Consider the following 18,005-nt stretch of genomic DNA (forward strand, 5'->3'; position numbering starts at 1 on the left):
CTGCAATGTGCAACTATCCTGCAATGGCAAACAAAGACAGAATGAGATAGAGAGAGAAAAAGAAAGAAATAGAGATATAGCTCAATTTACGGCAACTTCAAAATAGTGCCAGAGGGGCAACACGGGGGTCAAGCACACGCGTACATTTCCTCAATTTTGAGAGCTGTTTAGGTGTTAAACATGCCTTCTGGATTAACAAATATCACTTACAATATATATATATATATATATATATATATATATATATATATATAACGAACAACTGAGCAACTGAGATCTGAATCTTCAGAGCATTCACGGGGGTGTTCGGACACGGTCGCACTACCCTCCGCTTACATCGGTCAGGTTTTCACTTCCGAGACGTTCCCGGTAAGATCGTGCATCTGCCAACTCAAAATGGTTCCTGGACAGTCAGTCAGCTCAGTACGGTGCCTAACAGGGGACTCTACGACAGCTACTGTATTTCACAAACAAATGGAGGCAGTTTTATGTTGAAATCTACCCTTTTACTACATCTTTAGCAGCCTTTTATATGAAAAAAAAAGAAAAGAAAAGCAAGATATATTTAGTGGAAAATTGTTCGCATAGTTATGTGAAAGTTCTCTCATACACTCGTCAGCCTCTAGCAGCTGCTGCGTGTCACTAACGTGCCTGATTGTGGCTTCATGCATTTCTACGAAATGACTAGATTTTAGTTGAGCACGATAGAAGAGTACGGCATACGTAGCTACGTTGCCCTTGTCTCATCGCTGTATACTTTCCTTGCAGTTCCGAGTTGCCTGGATCCTTCTGCCAAACCAGAGTCCCTTGTTTTCGCAGCCGAGCATTGTGATATCTACAGAACCCCGCGGAGGTATACACAAACTTCCTTTTATTATTATTAAAGAAAAAAGAAATCAAGACAATTAATAAATTTGAGCATCATGCATAACATGACAGCCTTTCTGAAATAAAAATTGCGGCACTTGGCGGAAAATTGCAACTGCACGTTTTGCTGCCTACCAGTAAGTGTCTGCTTTGGAGATTGTATGACATAGACCTCGTGAAACATCTGCTGTAAACCAGCAGCTGTTCCACTTCACTAATGCGTCGGGGCACCAAAAATGCAAACAAATTAATGAAGTCTGAGCATCGATGTATCAGGACAATCATATATTTGGCGTTGGCAATAACAAGAGGAAATGCATTCAGTTTACTTCGGTTCATTACTTTTGAGTAGTGTGGATTTTAATTCATCAGAGTAAATGCGAAAAGCAAACAAGCAAGCAAACTAATCACTCGCTCAAATTCAAAAAGAGACGGTTGAGCTTCATTTTTAACTCATTTACCTAACCATCTTTTGCGAAAGAAGCGGTTACGTGGTTCCAAAAAATATTTACTTTTATTTATTAATTTCAAACATTTTAATTAATACGATACATAAAACACAGGGGGAGCATAAGTACGCGATCGGATGTCTTGCAGGACTGTCGGGAGGGACCTGCTAATGGGAAACAAATTAGGGTTAGTACAATATAGTCATACAGTAGCAGCTAACACCATATACAGGGTGTGCTAATCAGCAATAAAGATATAATACAAACACCCAGAAAAACAAAACTGTGCGATGGAACGTGCTAGTACTTACCAGTTATAGTAACAACAAAAAAATCACCGAAAAAAAATGTACTGTTTGGAACGAAACTTAGTGTATCTAGCTCTCTGATGTCTCTTCGATGTTTCTCTCCATTCACTTTTTCCATTTTACGTGAACAGTTCCTTCGACCCCACCAAAGATCACCAGCCTCACCACTGTCGGCCCTCGAAGCATCGCGGTCAGCTGGGACCCTCCGCTGTTCCCCAATGGGCCAATCCTTTCCTACGCTCTCTACCTCGTGGAACATCCCAGCGGCTTCACAACGGTCAAGGTGCGTAAGTCTGTGCCACTGCATGGAAAGCTAACAGGACAGATAACTGCAGTAATCAATATTTATTTATCAACTATCTTAGCGAATTTTTCACTCAGCATACATAAGAAATAAAAAAGCCCCCACAGGCAAAGGAACGCAGAGAGCAATGTACATACCGCACGACTCCTGCTCTAACTAGTGTGTTGAAACTGCGTCGAGCTGTTTATTGCACTTAAGAAGTTTATTGCCGGAACTGAGACAGCCTAGAACACAATGCACACAGTATGGCTACTCTAACACAGCAGTCACACTGTGTACATTATGTTATAAGCTGTCCCAGTTCCGCCAATAAACTTCTTAAGTGCAATAAACAGCTCGACGCAGTTTTAACGCACTAACTGCTTTGCGTCGCTTGAGCAAGTATGGGTTGTCGTTCCCGTCTTGATTTCTTCTGATTACGTGGGTACATTTGTCACTACTTCAATGCCAAGTAATAATTTGGTTTAAAGATTCAAGAAAAAAAAAGAGAACATTTTTCGTAGCATGCAGTAAATAGCAGTGATATCACCAGTTATAGCTTTAAATGTAGCTTCTCGAGTGCATAACGCATCACTACATTGTTGCTAGAAGCTTATATACATATAGAATGATGTGCCGTTATCTCTCAAATATATGAGCACCAGCTTCATAAATTATCTCTTTTCTTTACAAAACTCTTAAATCGTTCAGGAAATATTCCTTCGCGCATTTCCGCCGCCCCTGTATAGTTCGTAGGATGCCTACATTGCACAGTTATTTTATCCTGGTGGTCCTTGAGCAGTTCTTTTCTCGGGTTTCCAGGATGTCTCAGACGTGTCTGGAGGCCTGTACTTCATGTTCAGCGGCCTTCGACCGGAAGTTCTGTACACGGTGTCCGTGGCTACTAACAACAATCTCGGCATGGGACCGGCTGACAAGCGCAACATCACAACACCCCCGCAGAGTGTGAGCAACAGTAAGTGTCACCCACCATTGCTCCTTGCGAGCCTCGTTTTAAGAACCATGTCATAAGAACGAATTCAAAACTTCTCCCCAAAGCCTACCCTGTATGTAAAAGCAACCAACCCTATATACTGCCGGTCTCGAATCAAAGCCCTTTCGACGATGCTACCGCCTAACTTTTCATTGTCAGAATGTCTCGCAATAGCGGATCTTTGAAACGTCCCGAGAACGTTCAACAAAGATTCGAGGTGACTTAGCCTGTGGTAAAGCTCCTGGTATAATAACCATACTTCTGCGTGCCATCGGCTTTATTGCAACGGGTTTTTACCGTATAAGCGCGAAAAGCTACCGTGCTCATGAGATCTAGATAAGAGTCAGTCTAAATCTGAAAGTGAAGTGAACGAACGTCTGTCAAGCACTGCGAGTACGCATGGAATACTGATTAGCCTTCTAATAGGCAAAATCTTGTTCTCTAATCAAACCTTGAATGCAGCAGCCTATTTGTTTTTGTTTTTTAGTGCCACTTGGACACCCCCAAGAACTTAGTAGTATTACCGTCAGCGTTCTGTAAGATGTATATCAGTTTATTTATTATTAAGTGAAGAAAAATGGGAACGTAAAATGTCTGCAGCAGTCCAAAGACCTTCTGCATTCGTTTTTACGAGGGCAGGCGTACCTGCGTGGTAGCTCGATTTCAAAGTGGATAGAAGCTATGTTTTGTGCCCGAATTTGTTTCGGCAACCCAGTGTGCTGCTTACTTACTGGTGCTTGTAAGACAAGGATTCTTTCTCGCTTTTCTTTCAGTGATACCGATTCCCGAACCGTACCTCATCATCGCCACAAAGCGGCAAGTGCTGAGACAAGGGCTGAGCATCATGGACGCAGCGGTGGCAGAATTCTACACACCGTCGCATTCTGTTGAAATAGTTGGTACGTGTATACGGCTCAGGATAGTAATCCCACCATACTGTTCATCAGTGAGTTTTACGTTTGTGTTATTTCGAGCATGAAAAGCACATTATCATCATTATCGACATCAACTTGTCCAAGTTTTCTACTAGACAAATACCTCTAGAGATATACAGTTACCCAGATCTGCGTCAACCGAACGCACCCTTACGCCAGCGAGTTTCCGAGTACCCTCACTCCCGATTTCTGCAGCGCCTGACTGCGTTTCAGTTTAAGGAAAATTTTATGAAAGTCGACATTCGTTTTATTTTGAAGCAGTCACGATCGCCAGTGTCCACTAATAAATTTCTGGAGCTACATTTTTGCTTATTACATTGTCGTACCACTCGTTCTCCCGTGTAAGACGCTGGATAACCGAACGTACACCCCGCTTTCACATTACTTCCTTTTCGTGCCATCCTTCTAAAGGGTTCTTCAATCTTAGAACGTCTCTCTGAAGACAAGGCAATTTAGGAGCAATGTGCCGATGTCCGTTTGCCCCGGACATTTCCGTTACATGTTTCTTTGTTACCTTAGGCGGGTGTTGACCAAGCTGTCGACCATGCATGAATGTTCCCAAGTGCATACCAGATCCCGCACCTTTACTTCCCTTTCTGTCTTTCCCTTTACGCTTTTTGCGTTAATTATGGTGTTCATCGTTCCCTCTCGGCTTTCCTCCTTGCAGGCGTCGGCATGCACGTGTCTCAGAACGTGCTCTTCGTGGCGGACAGCTCGGGCACTATCTATCGCGTTGACCTCTCGGAAAAGTTTCGCTACAGCCCGATCATGCACAACGCCTCTAGTCATCCAGGTCTCCTATCAGTCGATTGGTTGAGTCAACTGCTCTACATAGTAGAAGACGGCCAGGTGAGTGGACTTGTGCAGCAAGCGCATTTTTGATTGTAGTTGCTCTTTTGCCGCTGATGCAGTTTGCCTCGGAATTGACAGCTGACTTTTTTTTTTACAATTTTACACACTGGCAGTGGCCAACAACAGCTTTGCTGCTCAATTTATGGCAAGTTGCGGGATGGAATTCCGGTCGCGACAACCGCAATAATATGACGGCTCAACGAAAAAAAGAATACTCTGCTTGTATTTCGCTGTACGTTGAAGACTACCAGCTGGAGGAGATCAGTACTCAGCCCCACGCTATGGCACCTCTCATAGTCGTAGTGTGGATCTGATAGTTAAGCTTCAAAGTGTCGCTTTTGCTACAAGTAGTGTCAATGAAAAATCGCCTAGCACAACCCATTAATTAGTGCACGTTACATGCCAACTTTACGAAACAATGCAATTTGCTCCAAGGGCTCATGGCCTCGCTAAATGTCACTTCAATTTCACTGTCTGTCTCTGATGACGAAATTAATATTAATACACTCCCTCCTTCGTGAACTTGCATTTATTCTTCCAGCAACGTGGAAACGTTCAAGAACTGAATTTTTGGCGTGTTCAGTTGGGTAGATGTTCCGGATACGTTGAGTATTCATCTACAGCGAGGCCAAGGACATGCAAAAAATGATTTCCTACGCTAATTTTGCCGTCGACAGCGTCCTCGTATTTAAGTGGGAGGTAATGGTTACTTGCTTGCACTATGTTGGAATGGCCACTGAGACTGTCTGCAGGAGCAGTCGTTCCGTAAGATGGAAAGGAATCACTGCTCTGCGGCCTCCTTTCTTTCTTTTTTACCAGTTATCGGCCCGCAGTGACATAACTAATCGATCTAGATTATGCGGTCATCGGTTTAGTAAAGACAGTTGCATGCGAGAGCAGTTTGTCTTCTACCATAATTGACTTTTCTGGGAGAATCGCGTTGATGTTAAAAAAAGCCGCCTTACTTCTTAACATTCAAAAGAGTATAAATTGTGTGATCGTTTAAAGCTATCTGTGTTTTTTTTTTCTCTCACACAGATAACCCGGTGTAACTTCACTGGACAGGACTGCCGAACGGCCGTGTGGGGATTTGAGCAGAGACCAAGCGAAATGAAGGTTGATCCCTATAATGGGTACGTAAATCTCTTGTGCATATTTTGAATGGAACCTAATGCAACTCGACGGATTGTCTTACAGGCTGATCCAATTAGCACGAAATCTCTTTCTCGAATCCGGCGCTGTGCAGGGGAGAGCTTTGGTAAAATAAAATTGAAGGGTGCCTATTCATGAGGATAACACTGCGAAGTTAAGCAGCCCTGCAGTGACTAACAACGATATTGCAGTAGAATCCAAAAGTGGCCCAATTGAGAGAGCTATTTTAAGTTGAACGACATTGAACAGTATGCATGACGACAAACGCAAGGTCACATAACGCTTCGTACTTTCAATCTAACATTTTTGTCGAATACAGCCGCTTCAACTGCGTAAAAAAATCCTATAAATACGTATTCCGAAACTACGGAAGATCCAAACACGGTAGCTGCAGAGTGACGTCATTTGCGATGACGATGGTGAGAATGACCTTTCTCGGCACCATTTCATCAACATGCTGCTGCTGATTATGATGCGATCGTCACCATCATAGTTGTACCTTCGTTGCGACAATGCAATTGTGACAGAAGTGGGTCGATGGAAAATACATCGCGATAAGCTAACCTTCGAGTGATGGACGTTTCTTCGCCCCCACAGCTACCTTTACTGGGTCCTCCAAAATGGCACCACGGGGGGCCTCTACCGCATCGACCTGGCGCGCATTCTCAAGAGCGCCGCGGCGAGACACGACGCGCAGCTGCTGGTCAAGGACACCGACCTCAGGACGTTCGTGGTCGACTACAAGAACTACCGTCTGCTGCTGCCGAAGAAGTCGCAGAACACCGTCGTGTCGGTGTCGCTCTCGGCGGGCGACGAGACCGATGTGCGCCGCAACTCGCAGCGCCACCAGTTCACCGACGTGCGCCGGCTGGACGCGCACGGCGGCAACCTGTACTGGACGACGGCCGCCGAGGCCTTCGGCGAGGAGTACCACGACAAGGGCGACAAGTTCTACCACAACAAGTACACCCTCGAGGGACATCCGCTCGTCTACCTGGGCGTGTTCCACCCGCTCTCGCAGCCTTTCCCTGGTGAGCCTGGTCTCTGACCCACGCGTGGTTATACCTAACGGGTCCATTGCCTCCGCACTGCAGTGAAAGGAACGCTAACTAGAAACAACTGAATCACTTTGGAGTGATAAATAATTCTTTCAGCACTCTTCGTCAAATTGATTGACGCCGTAGTACTGAGGGACAACATTAAACGCCGCTTCGATGTATCGTCTCCTATCACCTGTGCATTTTTAAAAAACGATTTAAATGGTGAATACGAATTTCGCACAGAAAAAGCGGTGATGGTGTTGATCGCAAGTACTGTCTATTTGATTCTGGTTAAATGGCGAGTCCTGGTCTCTCTCTCTGTGGAAAGAGAAACGGCGCGAAAATAGCTTCCAGCGAAACTGCCAATTTTTCTTTTAAGGCTTCTTTCGTAAAAACATTGTTCGAGAAGCTCAAGCAAAACGCACAAGCACAAGCCTCGCTATCGCTGTCAATGCGTCGCAATATTGCCAACGTTTTATGCCAGCACCTCGTCGTGTAGTGCGTGCGCTGGCATCTCTACAGAGAGCAACTGCGACAGCTTGATAGCTCTTTCGGCAATACTGTCTCACGCGTTTCGGGGCCTCGTAGTTTTGTGCTAAAGAGCGCACGCTGCGAGCGGAATGCCGTAACATTTTATTCGCCTGCGCACGACTGACATATGGCCGCGACAAAATTCACCGAAACTCGAGAGATCGACCGGGGTGATTGCGGAGGTCTCGCAAGGTATGCATGTAGCATTAGCGCAAGGAAGGTTTGTGTGTGGCGAAAGCTGCTTAGCGTTTTATGCCCGGTCAATAGCGAAGAATAAATGAGTCGCGATCATCATCCACTGTTAATTAAATATATTGTGAACGTCGTGGTTGGCAGGTTTCAGTGATGACAGGTTTCACCGTTGCGAGGTTGTGGCCAATGCAAGTTTACCGAGCTGTATGTCCCATAGCTACATTTAAATTCACTCTCAGGAAAGTTTGCATCTGTAATAGAACGACACTCTTATAAGACTCTTTATAGTATCTCAAATAAGGAAAACCGAAGTAAAGGCTGAAGCGCAAGAGTGTGCATATAAGCCGATGCAGGGAAATATAGTCAGTGAATTGTAATCGCCTGTATGTAAAGCAACCTGAAGTCCGGCCGAAGCCTTTCCGAACTGTTTTTAAAACGCTTTTCTGAAGCAGTGCTTCAATCGTAGTCAGACATGATCAGTAAGGCATTTTTCTTTGTAGCGACCAACTGTGTGCGCCCCTGTTAGAGATGGTGAGACAATGCGGAGCTCGAAATATGACTTAGTCGTCGCTTCGCATTTCAGTTTACTTACGTCCCTTACATCTTTGTGTCGTTTAAAACGGTTTCGAGTGGCTTTACTGCGTTAGTAGTTAATGTTGGTTTCGCCCGATATCGATAAATTCCGTGTATGTCACGGGCCACTTTATCGACGATTTGAATTGATTGCTTTAGGACAGGGCACTTGGTGTGGCGAGCTGAAACTTCATGCACACATAGAGTACGGTGTAGAGACCTTTTTCGGCAATTGGCATACCTAATTTGAACGAGCCCGAATAATTACGTAACGTTTTCATTATTGCCTAAAGCGAGGGGCACCCTATGGCACAGTATAATGGGCTTGCAATATGTAATTTCTTCGCTCTCCATGTAGCTTTGGAATTTGCAACAAAAAAAAAATGCTGCATATGTTGGTGGTTGGTCGCAGTGGTGACGCTGGAAAGAAGCGAACGATTAGGGGCACTTAGCTGGAATACTGGAGCCGAATTCACAAAGCTACTTGTTTGTAAGTGCTCTTTGTCATGACCGGATGCCTCCTCTAGTAATCTGTACAGCATCAGTATTGGCTGGAATTCGTTCCTACAAAAAATTATCACGCAATAACTTTTTGTGAATAATGGCCCTAGAGAAATGATGCAAAATCTTTGTCCGTCGTAAGTACAAAATATGTGCAACATTCGGATCGCAAGAAGCAAAACTGTGTCAGCAGTGAGCCTTTCTGAAGCGAACAAATGCTGCTGGTGAAGCATTTGATGTCCATGTTTTGTAGAGATGTGCATGTCTGTAAGTATTCTTTTAGCTGGATTTAAATACGAAGCAGTCGTCGCCATGTGGTGTAACGGTGATCAGTAGTAGCGGCGGCGTCAGGATTCGAAAACTATGTTCATGAGCAGCGTCCCTCGTTGAAGCTCGGACCACTAAGATGTGCTATTCTGGGCTAATCGAGCCGCATGGCAGGAAATTCTTCGTTGTTATAATGCCACTGGTTCTAACTGCACCGTAGTGGTGCTCTAATGGCGCAAGCCACTCATATATTTACCTATTTTGTTGTTCCTTTGTTTAATAGTGACTCTTTTGCCAATATTTTTTTAGAAAATGGCAAATTTGAAGTAATGCGAGCAAAGATATTTCTAGGCTGCACTTGCTAACACTGAGAGCAATTCAAGATCATCATGGTTTCACAATGTTTACTGAGCTTTTCATGCCGGAGTAGGAAGGCGAAAAGAAAGGGAGAAGGCAGGGTTGTTTTAGGTGGGAAGGGTACTTAGCGTTTTCGCGTATAAGCGTCTCATGTGCTGCATTAGTGTTATGTCTGTAAAGCGTTACTAACAAAGAAATCGTCATCCTCTCTGTCTCAATGCTGCCCCAGACCACCAGGACACCAGGTAAGCTGATAGGAAGCCACTTGAGCATATATCTTCCTTGGTTTTGGAGCGTTAGGCAAGCTGACCTATCCTGCGTAGTGCCTCATTGTGTTAAGTGTTTCATCTTTTTTTTAAATCATGCAGTGAGAATGTTTGATTAAGTCTTTGAACTTCACTTTCGTCTCAGTTCCTGTCAACCCAGTCCAAGGAGTGCAAGCCATCTTCAAGGAGGATCTAGCTAAGATCGCTTGGGAAAAACCACGACTTCTTGGGGGATTAGGTAAGTCAGAAAAGAGAAGTTTGTGTGTTACCTTCCCTATATGCTTGGCTTTGTCCAGCCAATTAGCGGAAACCCTGAGCACACTTTTTTTCGGGCTCTTGAGTTGTGGTGGTTCACAAACACGCTGTCTAGCTGTAGAACACTAACAGTTTTGGAGAATTTTCTCCAGGAAGAAGGCTGCAGATTGCATATACTTACGCTGTTTTGTATTGTTAATATGATGACCTTTTTGTAGCATGAATCAGCCGGTGTCTTCGGTTTCCTTTTTCTTTTTCTTTGCGACTAAAAGCTGTTTCGAAAACTATTTTTTTGCACGTTTCTGTTAGAAGTAGTCAAAGTGCCTAGTTTGGCTAAGTTATGTGCTTTCTATGGCGAAGGAAAATAAATTCAATATATCAACGACAAACCAAGACAAATCTAACTGAATTGGGCATTAATATTGCGCTCCATGGACACACAGCTCAAGCAAACGCTCGGACAAAAATCTAAGCTCTAAGCATTCTCTAAGCATTCGCTAACATCCATGCCATCGCGAGTGGCCACAGTTTCTGTGAATGGTTGCGTTGTATCTCAGGTGGTGCCACTGGTTAATTACTGCGCGTTGCATTCAAGGTGCGGTGTATGCGTATGGACTGTGGCGACTAGTACACAAGTTGGTTCTCTTCTGAAGCAATTCAAGCATTCGGTTGCAGCACTGTTTTGGAACGACCGCGCTTGTAGTAAATCTTTCGGCGTTCTAAACGTTTAGCTCGGTCTGGGCTTCAAGAATATGACGTATACAGCCCCACTGCACTGCTTGGGTACACAGTACGCAGTCAGCTGCCTAAGTGACTTCCCATGTCGACTATCTGTAAGCGTGGTACTGCATACTCCAGTTCGAGGCCGATAGTGAGCACGCGCTGCCCACATCATGTGCGGTGCGTGTTCGATAATGGGTGGACTATCACTATAACAGAATGGGTTCCAATGGAGAGGTGGCGCATTCAAGGGTGACCGAGGATACGGCGAAGTGATGAAAACACGAAATTTTCAGAAATATGAGGGAGACGACGGTCGCAAGACAGGGGTAACTGAATATCAGTGTGGAGTGGGCTTTCGTACACAGTGAACGTAAAATTAGGCCGATGATGACAGCGCAGACCACGGCATCATGTGTAATCCAAGCCAGCCTAGGCGTAATTCTGGCTTTGTGTTTACGGATGAGCGCTGCGACGTATTCGTTTCAGTTTCAGTTTATGTATCAAAGACTTATGTGATGTGCAGATGGAACACAATATACGGGAGGAGAACGTAAAAAAAATACAGGAATCTACAATGCAAGCGTCCTGTGCAGCTAACGCGTGGTTCTAACGCATTAATCGAAGGTACAGGCACCACGGCACACCTCCATTTTCAACGAGTTAAACATATTGGTTAAACACTACCTGGTGCGTTGTCGCGAGTCCCTCTGCTGCATAAATACGTTTCCATGCCATCGCAGACCTGTGTCGTGTCATACTTTAACACCGCGCACGCTTTTGTGTGAACCATCATTTGTTTTATATGCCTTCGTGTCTGAGGTCTCCAACGACGCCTTTCTGCTGGAATAAATTCTCCGATAATAGCAAATCTAGCATTTTAGAATTTGTTTTCGAGCATTGATTACTCGCAACGTGCGCATTCAAACCTGTCATGAGAGCAATACGTAATACATGGTTTTCCTCTCAAGCGTTTAGCCTGCTGGAGCAGTGGCCCTGCACGGCCCATTGAGTGAGCGTTCGGGTGTTGTTGTTTCGCATTGCTCACTGCCCTGTACTGTGGTGTACTGTGGTGTACTGTGGTGTACTGTGGTGTACTGTGGTGTACTGTGGTGCCAGTGACGGAGTGAACTTCGCCCGCTCTCGCAGGCGCCGGCGCATGGCAGCAGTGGCTGTACGAAGTTCGCGTGCAGGACCAGTCGACGCAGGTGTACATCTACGCGATGAACATCAGCGAGACGACGACCACGGTGCGCAACCTGCGGCCCGACACCGCCTACTCGGTCAAGGTGCGCGCCTACAGCCCCGGTGGGAGGGGACCGTGGTCCGTCGACTTCGTGGGACGCACACTGCGCAAGCGTGAGTGCAGCCGAGGAGGAGGAGCCACACCCGTGTCCTCCAGTTGGACAGAAAGAATCCGGACACCTTGTAACCTTGTAAATGTGCTGAAAGTTGGGCGAGTCGGTAGTTATTCATTATGATATGGTGACGTAGACAAAGAGTAGACAAAATTATATTTACAAGCTATATACAGAAAAATCACAGCCAAGATGGCAGAATAACGTCAACCACGAACGAGCTCTTTCGATCGTCCTCTTCCTCGCCCTGCTGTGCGCCTCCTTCAGAATGCGGGCGTAGCCTGTAACAATATTGCAGCGCACACGCAACTAACGAGGACAGAAGGCAAAGGCGCTTGTGTGTTACCTTTGCCTTCTGTCCTCGTGTGTTGTGTGCGCATTGCAGTATAATATTGAATAACTATAAGCCCTCTGTTTACCGACGGCGTCAACTGTTCTTGCTATCGTACAGTACTTTGTAAGGTAGGCATATGACACTAGTTTCGGACGGCGCAAACGTTACACTTTTTCGCTGTAAAACAAATTCAACTTCTTCCTCCCTGCATGCATTTAAAGGGAACGTAAGGCAAAAGAAAATGCAGCGTTACTGACGTGCCCGTTGAAAACACAGAGTTGAGACGTTGCATGTCTTTTAAAGTACTTTTAGAGTAGCTTCGGCGCTGTGTTTCTACGCTAACTCAGTCATTGGCAAGTTCGGAACATTTATAAGAAACGTCGCCGCTTTGCTTCCATTGTAGATGTTATATGGTGCTGTGAATATGTGCAACTGTTGTCCATAGCAGGCCTGTCTTAAACAACGATCACATTTATTCTTGGAACAGCCTCCAAGCAAGGCTTCCCCTACATGCTGTGGAGCGCTAACGAAGCTCTGCTCAAGTCCGACATCGTCGGCGACAGCGTGCAGCCACTGATCCACTGGAGTAGCCTCAACGGAGCCTACATTACAGGTGGGCGTGTATTTCTTGAAAGGTTTAGCTTTAAGCTCGCCTCGAAAAACTTGCGAGTGCCAATGGCGTCTAGATAGCTCCCCTCGAACTGCTTGCCGGGTCGTTCTGATGAGCGGTGCCACACCAAAGGACTTGAACCAGTCATACCTTTAAAATAAGTTAAAAAGTATCAAGCCAGCCTCGATGAGATGGCTTCATCTATGTGCCGCGTAAATGTGTGCAACTGGGTCGCTGTGACTGTATGGTGCACGGACGAATAAGATATCAAAGTAAAAGTATGATCCTGCTGAGGCATATGCAGGATATTGATGACAGCCAGGATACTAAGTTTTGATCATTTGGTTTGAACCAAAAAGAAGAGAAGTAGAACACTTCTATGGCTGCACTTCTTATGGCTTTGCATGCTCTACTTCTTTTGGCAAAGTTCTCAAGTCATTGTAAGCGCTTGTTTTCGCCCCCACTTTTGTTTTTGTCAGCTCTTGCGCTGTGTCATTCGAAGTGTGGGCCTCACGCTTTGCACTCACGTTAAACGCGCTATGTGCTCTTTCTTTTTTTTTTTTTCAGACATCGCCTGGTATCAGAACCAACTGTTCCTGAACACTAACACATCAGCGGTCTACACGTACAACGTGTCGTCCCACTTCTCCCTTGAGCGACTGCCGAACATAACCCATGCCGCTGCAGTGGCAGTCGACTGGCTGGCACCGAAACTGTACTGGTCGAGTCCGCTCAGACAGATGGTGAGCAATAATTGAGAAACCACTAATGTCATGCTCTGCTTAGCGCACTACATGAAGTATTTGCACGTTGAGCAAAATTAAAGCTGGTCCAAACTGCCGTCGACGTTGATCGTGTTTTGGACTCCTTTAGGAGGGCAGATGTAGCGTTTGGGCGTTGTTGAGGTTCCGTTGTAAATTGTTCTCTTCTGTTCTTGCTCTACATTTCAACATACATTTTAAGGATATAGCATTGCTTTTCCCTCATAATCACGAGTCAGCTTCTTTGGTAACGGCAGCCTGTCGGCACAAGCCTGATTGTGCGCTGTTTCATTAACCGGTATTCCCTGGAGGGAGCCAATGAGCGACCGCAGACAAATGTTAGGACTTAGTTGCTACACAAGTTGTCCTTCGATATGGCCTTATCGCACTTCCCTTAGTGTCCAGACTTCTTTATGTAAATATCGTCAACTTCTGCTGTAACGGACGTTTTCATCCTATACTTAACGCTGCCCTCACCTGCACCTCGCAGATATCCCGTTCCAACCTGGACGGCACGCACCCCGAAGCGCTTCCTTTTTTAACGATGGCTCAAGAGATAGCCGTGGACTCGCTGGCCGGCTATCTCTACTGGGCTACCTCGCACAGCGTGGAATGCTCCCGCCTCAACGGCGACGACAGGCTTTCTTTCTTTCAGACTGGGCTCTTCTCCGGAAAACAAGGTGAGCACCCAGAAAAGCCTACCTTGCATGAAACGTGGCATGTGCGCGCATCTAAGCGCACCTGCATACGAACGCATTTCGTAAAACTGATGCCTGCATTGCATAGCCCCATTCAATTAGTGGCGTGTAATGATGTTCGCTTGACCCATGGTTCTTTGCTTTTGCATTGCAGTTATGGGCCTAACGCTAGACGTCGGCAACAAAAAGGTGTACTGGATGGTTAGGAGCTTCGAAGGCTCCAAGCTTTTTCAAGCACCTATGAGAAAAGATGTCCAGGACAACCACATCGCCGGGAAGATCATTGGTCCTCTTAGTGAAAGTGAAATGTAAGTAGGGAACAGTTATCATGCTTTATATGATTTATATTTGGATTTTTGGATTTGTATCTTTATTTGAAATATGGATTTTCAGGTTATTTCTTTGTTCGCACGCACATAAAGTGGCCAACATTTAGCATATCCAGCCAGTGTTGGAATGTTATTATCCCCAAAGGATCGATATCTATGTTACCTTAAGCACTATGAGCAGTTCAGTAGGACCAAACGTTACTGAAGATAAGGATGCCCGTGCAATGATAATTAAAGAAATGCAATCTATGTAAAGTACTGTGCAAAGTAAATAGGACCACGGAATTGGTGTCCAAAGAAGGATTACTTCACGTGCATAAATTTGAATCCAATGCACGAATGTGCACGTAGTACGTTCCTGCTTCACCTTCAGCCCCTTAGGACGCACTGGTGCGTGACTTGGAGTAAAATTGCTTTTCTCACTTAATTGCAAACCCAGTGTTGCCTGTCGCATTACGCGGAACTGAACACCTTTCATCAAAAATACTCAGGCCCCGCTGTTTCTGGCTTGGCCTGACTCTAGGATATGTATAGCGTCTCGTATGGCAGTCGCAGCGCTTCAAAGCTCTGAAGAATGAAAAGACTGGTTGTTTTCGGGCCTTAATGATAGTTTCACAGTTACAGATTTATTATGTGTGTACGATTGCTGAGCACAAAGGCAGCTGTGGTTACGTACGGAGTTGCCTGTTTGCGTTTTATGAAGACTGTCTCAGACCGTGTATCTGGCCTAAATGCATCTGTAAACGCGGCAAACCTTATTTAACGAAATGCTTATATTGGCGCTGATTTTCGGCCACCTTTCTCCTTTCAGGAAAGGACCGGTGTGGTATTTCAGCGACCGTCTCTACTGGATCCACCAAGAGAAGCAAGCGGTAATTTCGAACATGCTCGGTCAGAGCGTTGCCACGCTCAAGGGACTGGGTCTCTTTGAACTCAAGGCTCTGGCAGTGGTCGACTCGTCACTGCAGCCCTATCCAGGTAAAAGGCTGTCCCGTCTCTGATATTTTTTGAGCTATGGTTGACCTATGGAGTCGTTTTCGTGAAAGAGAAACTTGCTTAATGGAAAGCAGAGAGGTCGGCCTGAAGTAAAAATTATTTCCCTTCTCTCTCTTCCCCTTCTCCTTTCCCCCAGCGTAGGGTAGCCAACCAAATTCTGGACTGGTTAACATCCCTGTCTTCCTCATATCCCCATCTCTCTCTCTCTTGCCTACTGCTCCGCACGAAATATGAGCACAAGATATGTTTAGCATTCACATAAGCGTCCGTTGAGTATTTATACGTAATACAGCATATAGACAGCGAAAGGGTCACGTTGCGTTTGCTTTCCAGGACAATCTTAGCTGATTACTTTACCGACGAGTTAAAATATAAGTTACAGGATCGAGGCTATCTGGGAGATGACCACAGTACTACTATTTTGTTCATTATCCTTATTGCGTCAAGAGTGGTTCGGAGTCGCTTGTCCTTAGAAAAGGAGCCTTCTTTTTCGTGCATAGGGTGTTATCCACTGGGCATGACGAGAATTGTGAAAATGCCTGAAACTGCTTTTTTTTTTCCCGCCCTTCTTTTAGGTGGCATGGACAAAGCGGTGGTTAACGTCGTCCCATCGCAAATAATGCCGGAAGGAATTCAGGTGATCGGCACCTGGGAAAATTTCACGATCATCTGGCCCCTGGAGAGCGATGTTAACTACGGAAAAGTTCACTATGAGCTCAGGATCAAGGACGACCGCGAGGTTTACACTCAGGTGAGTTCGACAGCCTTTCAGTGCACGAGGGCGTTTGCTTCGCTCGAAAATAAATTCGATATACGTGTGATATGAAATCACGTAAAATAAAACGCTGTTTGCAAGACAACCCCAAGAGTGGCCTGAGCTTGAGATGGCGATACGAGATATGCAGAGGTAAAAAAAAATCATGTGGACGCGAGAGGTTTTCATTATTTCGAGTCTAACGTACTTCCCCTCCTCTCATTCTTTGGACTCGCCGCAGTAGTAGAGCCAGGCGGCAGTCGCGTGCTGTGCGTAACTCATTTATTGCTGAGCGTGAACATAGCTCTCTCACTAAGCAATACTATGTTTCTCCTTTCAATACTCAGGTGACCGAAGCAAATCGCTTCGTGTATCCATCGTCAAGTCTTCTGAGACCCTACACTCGCCTGGAGATTGTTGTGAGGGCTTACACATTTTGGGCCTCCTCGCGGCCGACGGCTACCGTGATTTATTCGCCAATGTCAGGTGAGCACAACATCGCTAGCGTAATTCTTTCAGTCGGTTTTCTTTTTCCTGTTTTGCTCCGGTGGGCAACTCATTCAAGCCGCGCCATTTATTTCCCTCTCTCTTAGTGCCATGAGACGATGGTCAGAGTTCAGTCTCATCTTCCTCATGCCAACACCAATATTTCATTCTTTTTCTTTTTTCAGTGTGTTACATTGCTTTGTCGCTTTCATATTACGCGCCAATTCAGTGTTCAACAGGAAGTAAACTGCTTGCGCTAAATGACTGTATTATTAATGCGGCACTAAAGTGTGATATCGCGATCGTGGTAATTATGATATGTATACATATGGGAAAAATTAAGCAATTTGATTTGAGCTCATTTTTACTCTTCAAACAAGGACCACGAGTCACTGGCACCCCCTCGGAAAGCGATTCGTGCACTAGTACATAACTTGAAGTGCACCGGCTTAAGAGACCATTCATAGTGTCCCTGCGCATCCTCCCACACGCCCTCGGTGCTTACTCTCTCCCTTTTTACCGCTTTCTATTCCCCTTTCCTCCATCCCCAGTGTAGGGTAGCAAACCGAGTGCTCGTCTGGTTGACCTCCCTGCCTTTCCTCTCCTTGCTCTCTCTCTCTCTTGTGGAAAATTTTTAACTAGCAGTTAACTAATAACGTGATGCTTTCATTCCTTGGGTTTATCAAGTGAGCGTACAACCGGCTTTTTACACCCGCCACGGTGGCTGCTATAAGCACGAGGGCGCGGGACCCCATCGCGGCCGCGGCGGCCAAATTTGTATGAGGGCGAAATGCAAAGAGGTCCATGTCCCGTGCATTAGGGGCACGGGACATGGTGGCAATCGTGGTTTTGGCACGTAAAACCCCAGAATTCGTTCAGCCAGCTTTTGGCCTATCAGTGTACTACTGAGCTGCTCCGCGCAAATAACGCAACGTCCGTCGTCATCAATGCAGGTTTCGACTCAAAATACTTTGGATGTAAAAAAAAAAATAGTAATTAGAAAGTGTGGCACGAAAAAAAAAAACGCTATATTCACAAGTCAAGGCAATGAGGTATGCGAGGTGAAAAACAAAAGTAAGCCCTTTGACGCTTTCGTCAGCGTTTCCCCCGTGAAATTTCGCTTCTGGCAGGCGCGGG

At 45.6% G+C, this 18,005-nt stretch overlaps 1 protein-coding gene across 4 annotated transcripts in view; it reads left to right on the forward strand.

The window, feature by feature from the left end:
- The window catches only part of sev (receptor protein-tyrosine kinase sevenless), a 142,722-nt gene that overhangs the window by 99,650 nt on the left and 25,067 nt on the right, over positions 1-18,005 (forward strand). For all 4 annotated transcript variants that reach the window (XM_055066513.2, XM_050171395.3, XM_055066514.2 and 1 more), the window contains exons 7-22: positions 769-853; positions 1,756-1,907; positions 2,730-2,883; positions 3,675-3,800; positions 4,504-4,685; positions 5,727-5,821; positions 6,438-6,871; positions 9,713-9,805; positions 11,692-11,901; positions 12,722-12,847; positions 13,412-13,587; positions 14,096-14,285; positions 14,458-14,611; positions 15,444-15,610; positions 16,204-16,379; positions 16,730-16,868. In XM_055066513.2, coding sequence (XP_054922488.2) covers positions 769-853; positions 1,756-1,907; positions 2,730-2,883; positions 3,675-3,800; positions 4,504-4,685; positions 5,727-5,821; positions 6,438-6,871; positions 9,713-9,805; positions 11,692-11,901; positions 12,722-12,847; positions 13,412-13,587; positions 14,096-14,285; positions 14,458-14,611; positions 15,444-15,610; positions 16,204-16,379; positions 16,730-16,868 — 2,659 coding nt within the window. The remainder of the gene's footprint in view (positions 1-768; positions 854-1,755; positions 1,908-2,729; positions 2,884-3,674; positions 3,801-4,503; positions 4,686-5,726; positions 5,822-6,437; positions 6,872-9,712; positions 9,806-11,691; positions 11,902-12,721; positions 12,848-13,411; positions 13,588-14,095; positions 14,286-14,457; positions 14,612-15,443; positions 15,611-16,203; positions 16,380-16,729; positions 16,869-18,005) is intronic.

The sequence above is a fragment of the Dermacentor andersoni genome, chromosome 6, assembly GCF_023375885.2.
Source record: "Dermacentor andersoni chromosome 6, qqDerAnde1_hic_scaffold, whole genome shotgun sequence".
Lineage (NCBI taxonomy): Eukaryota > Metazoa > Arthropoda > Arachnida > Ixodida > Ixodidae > Dermacentor > Dermacentor andersoni.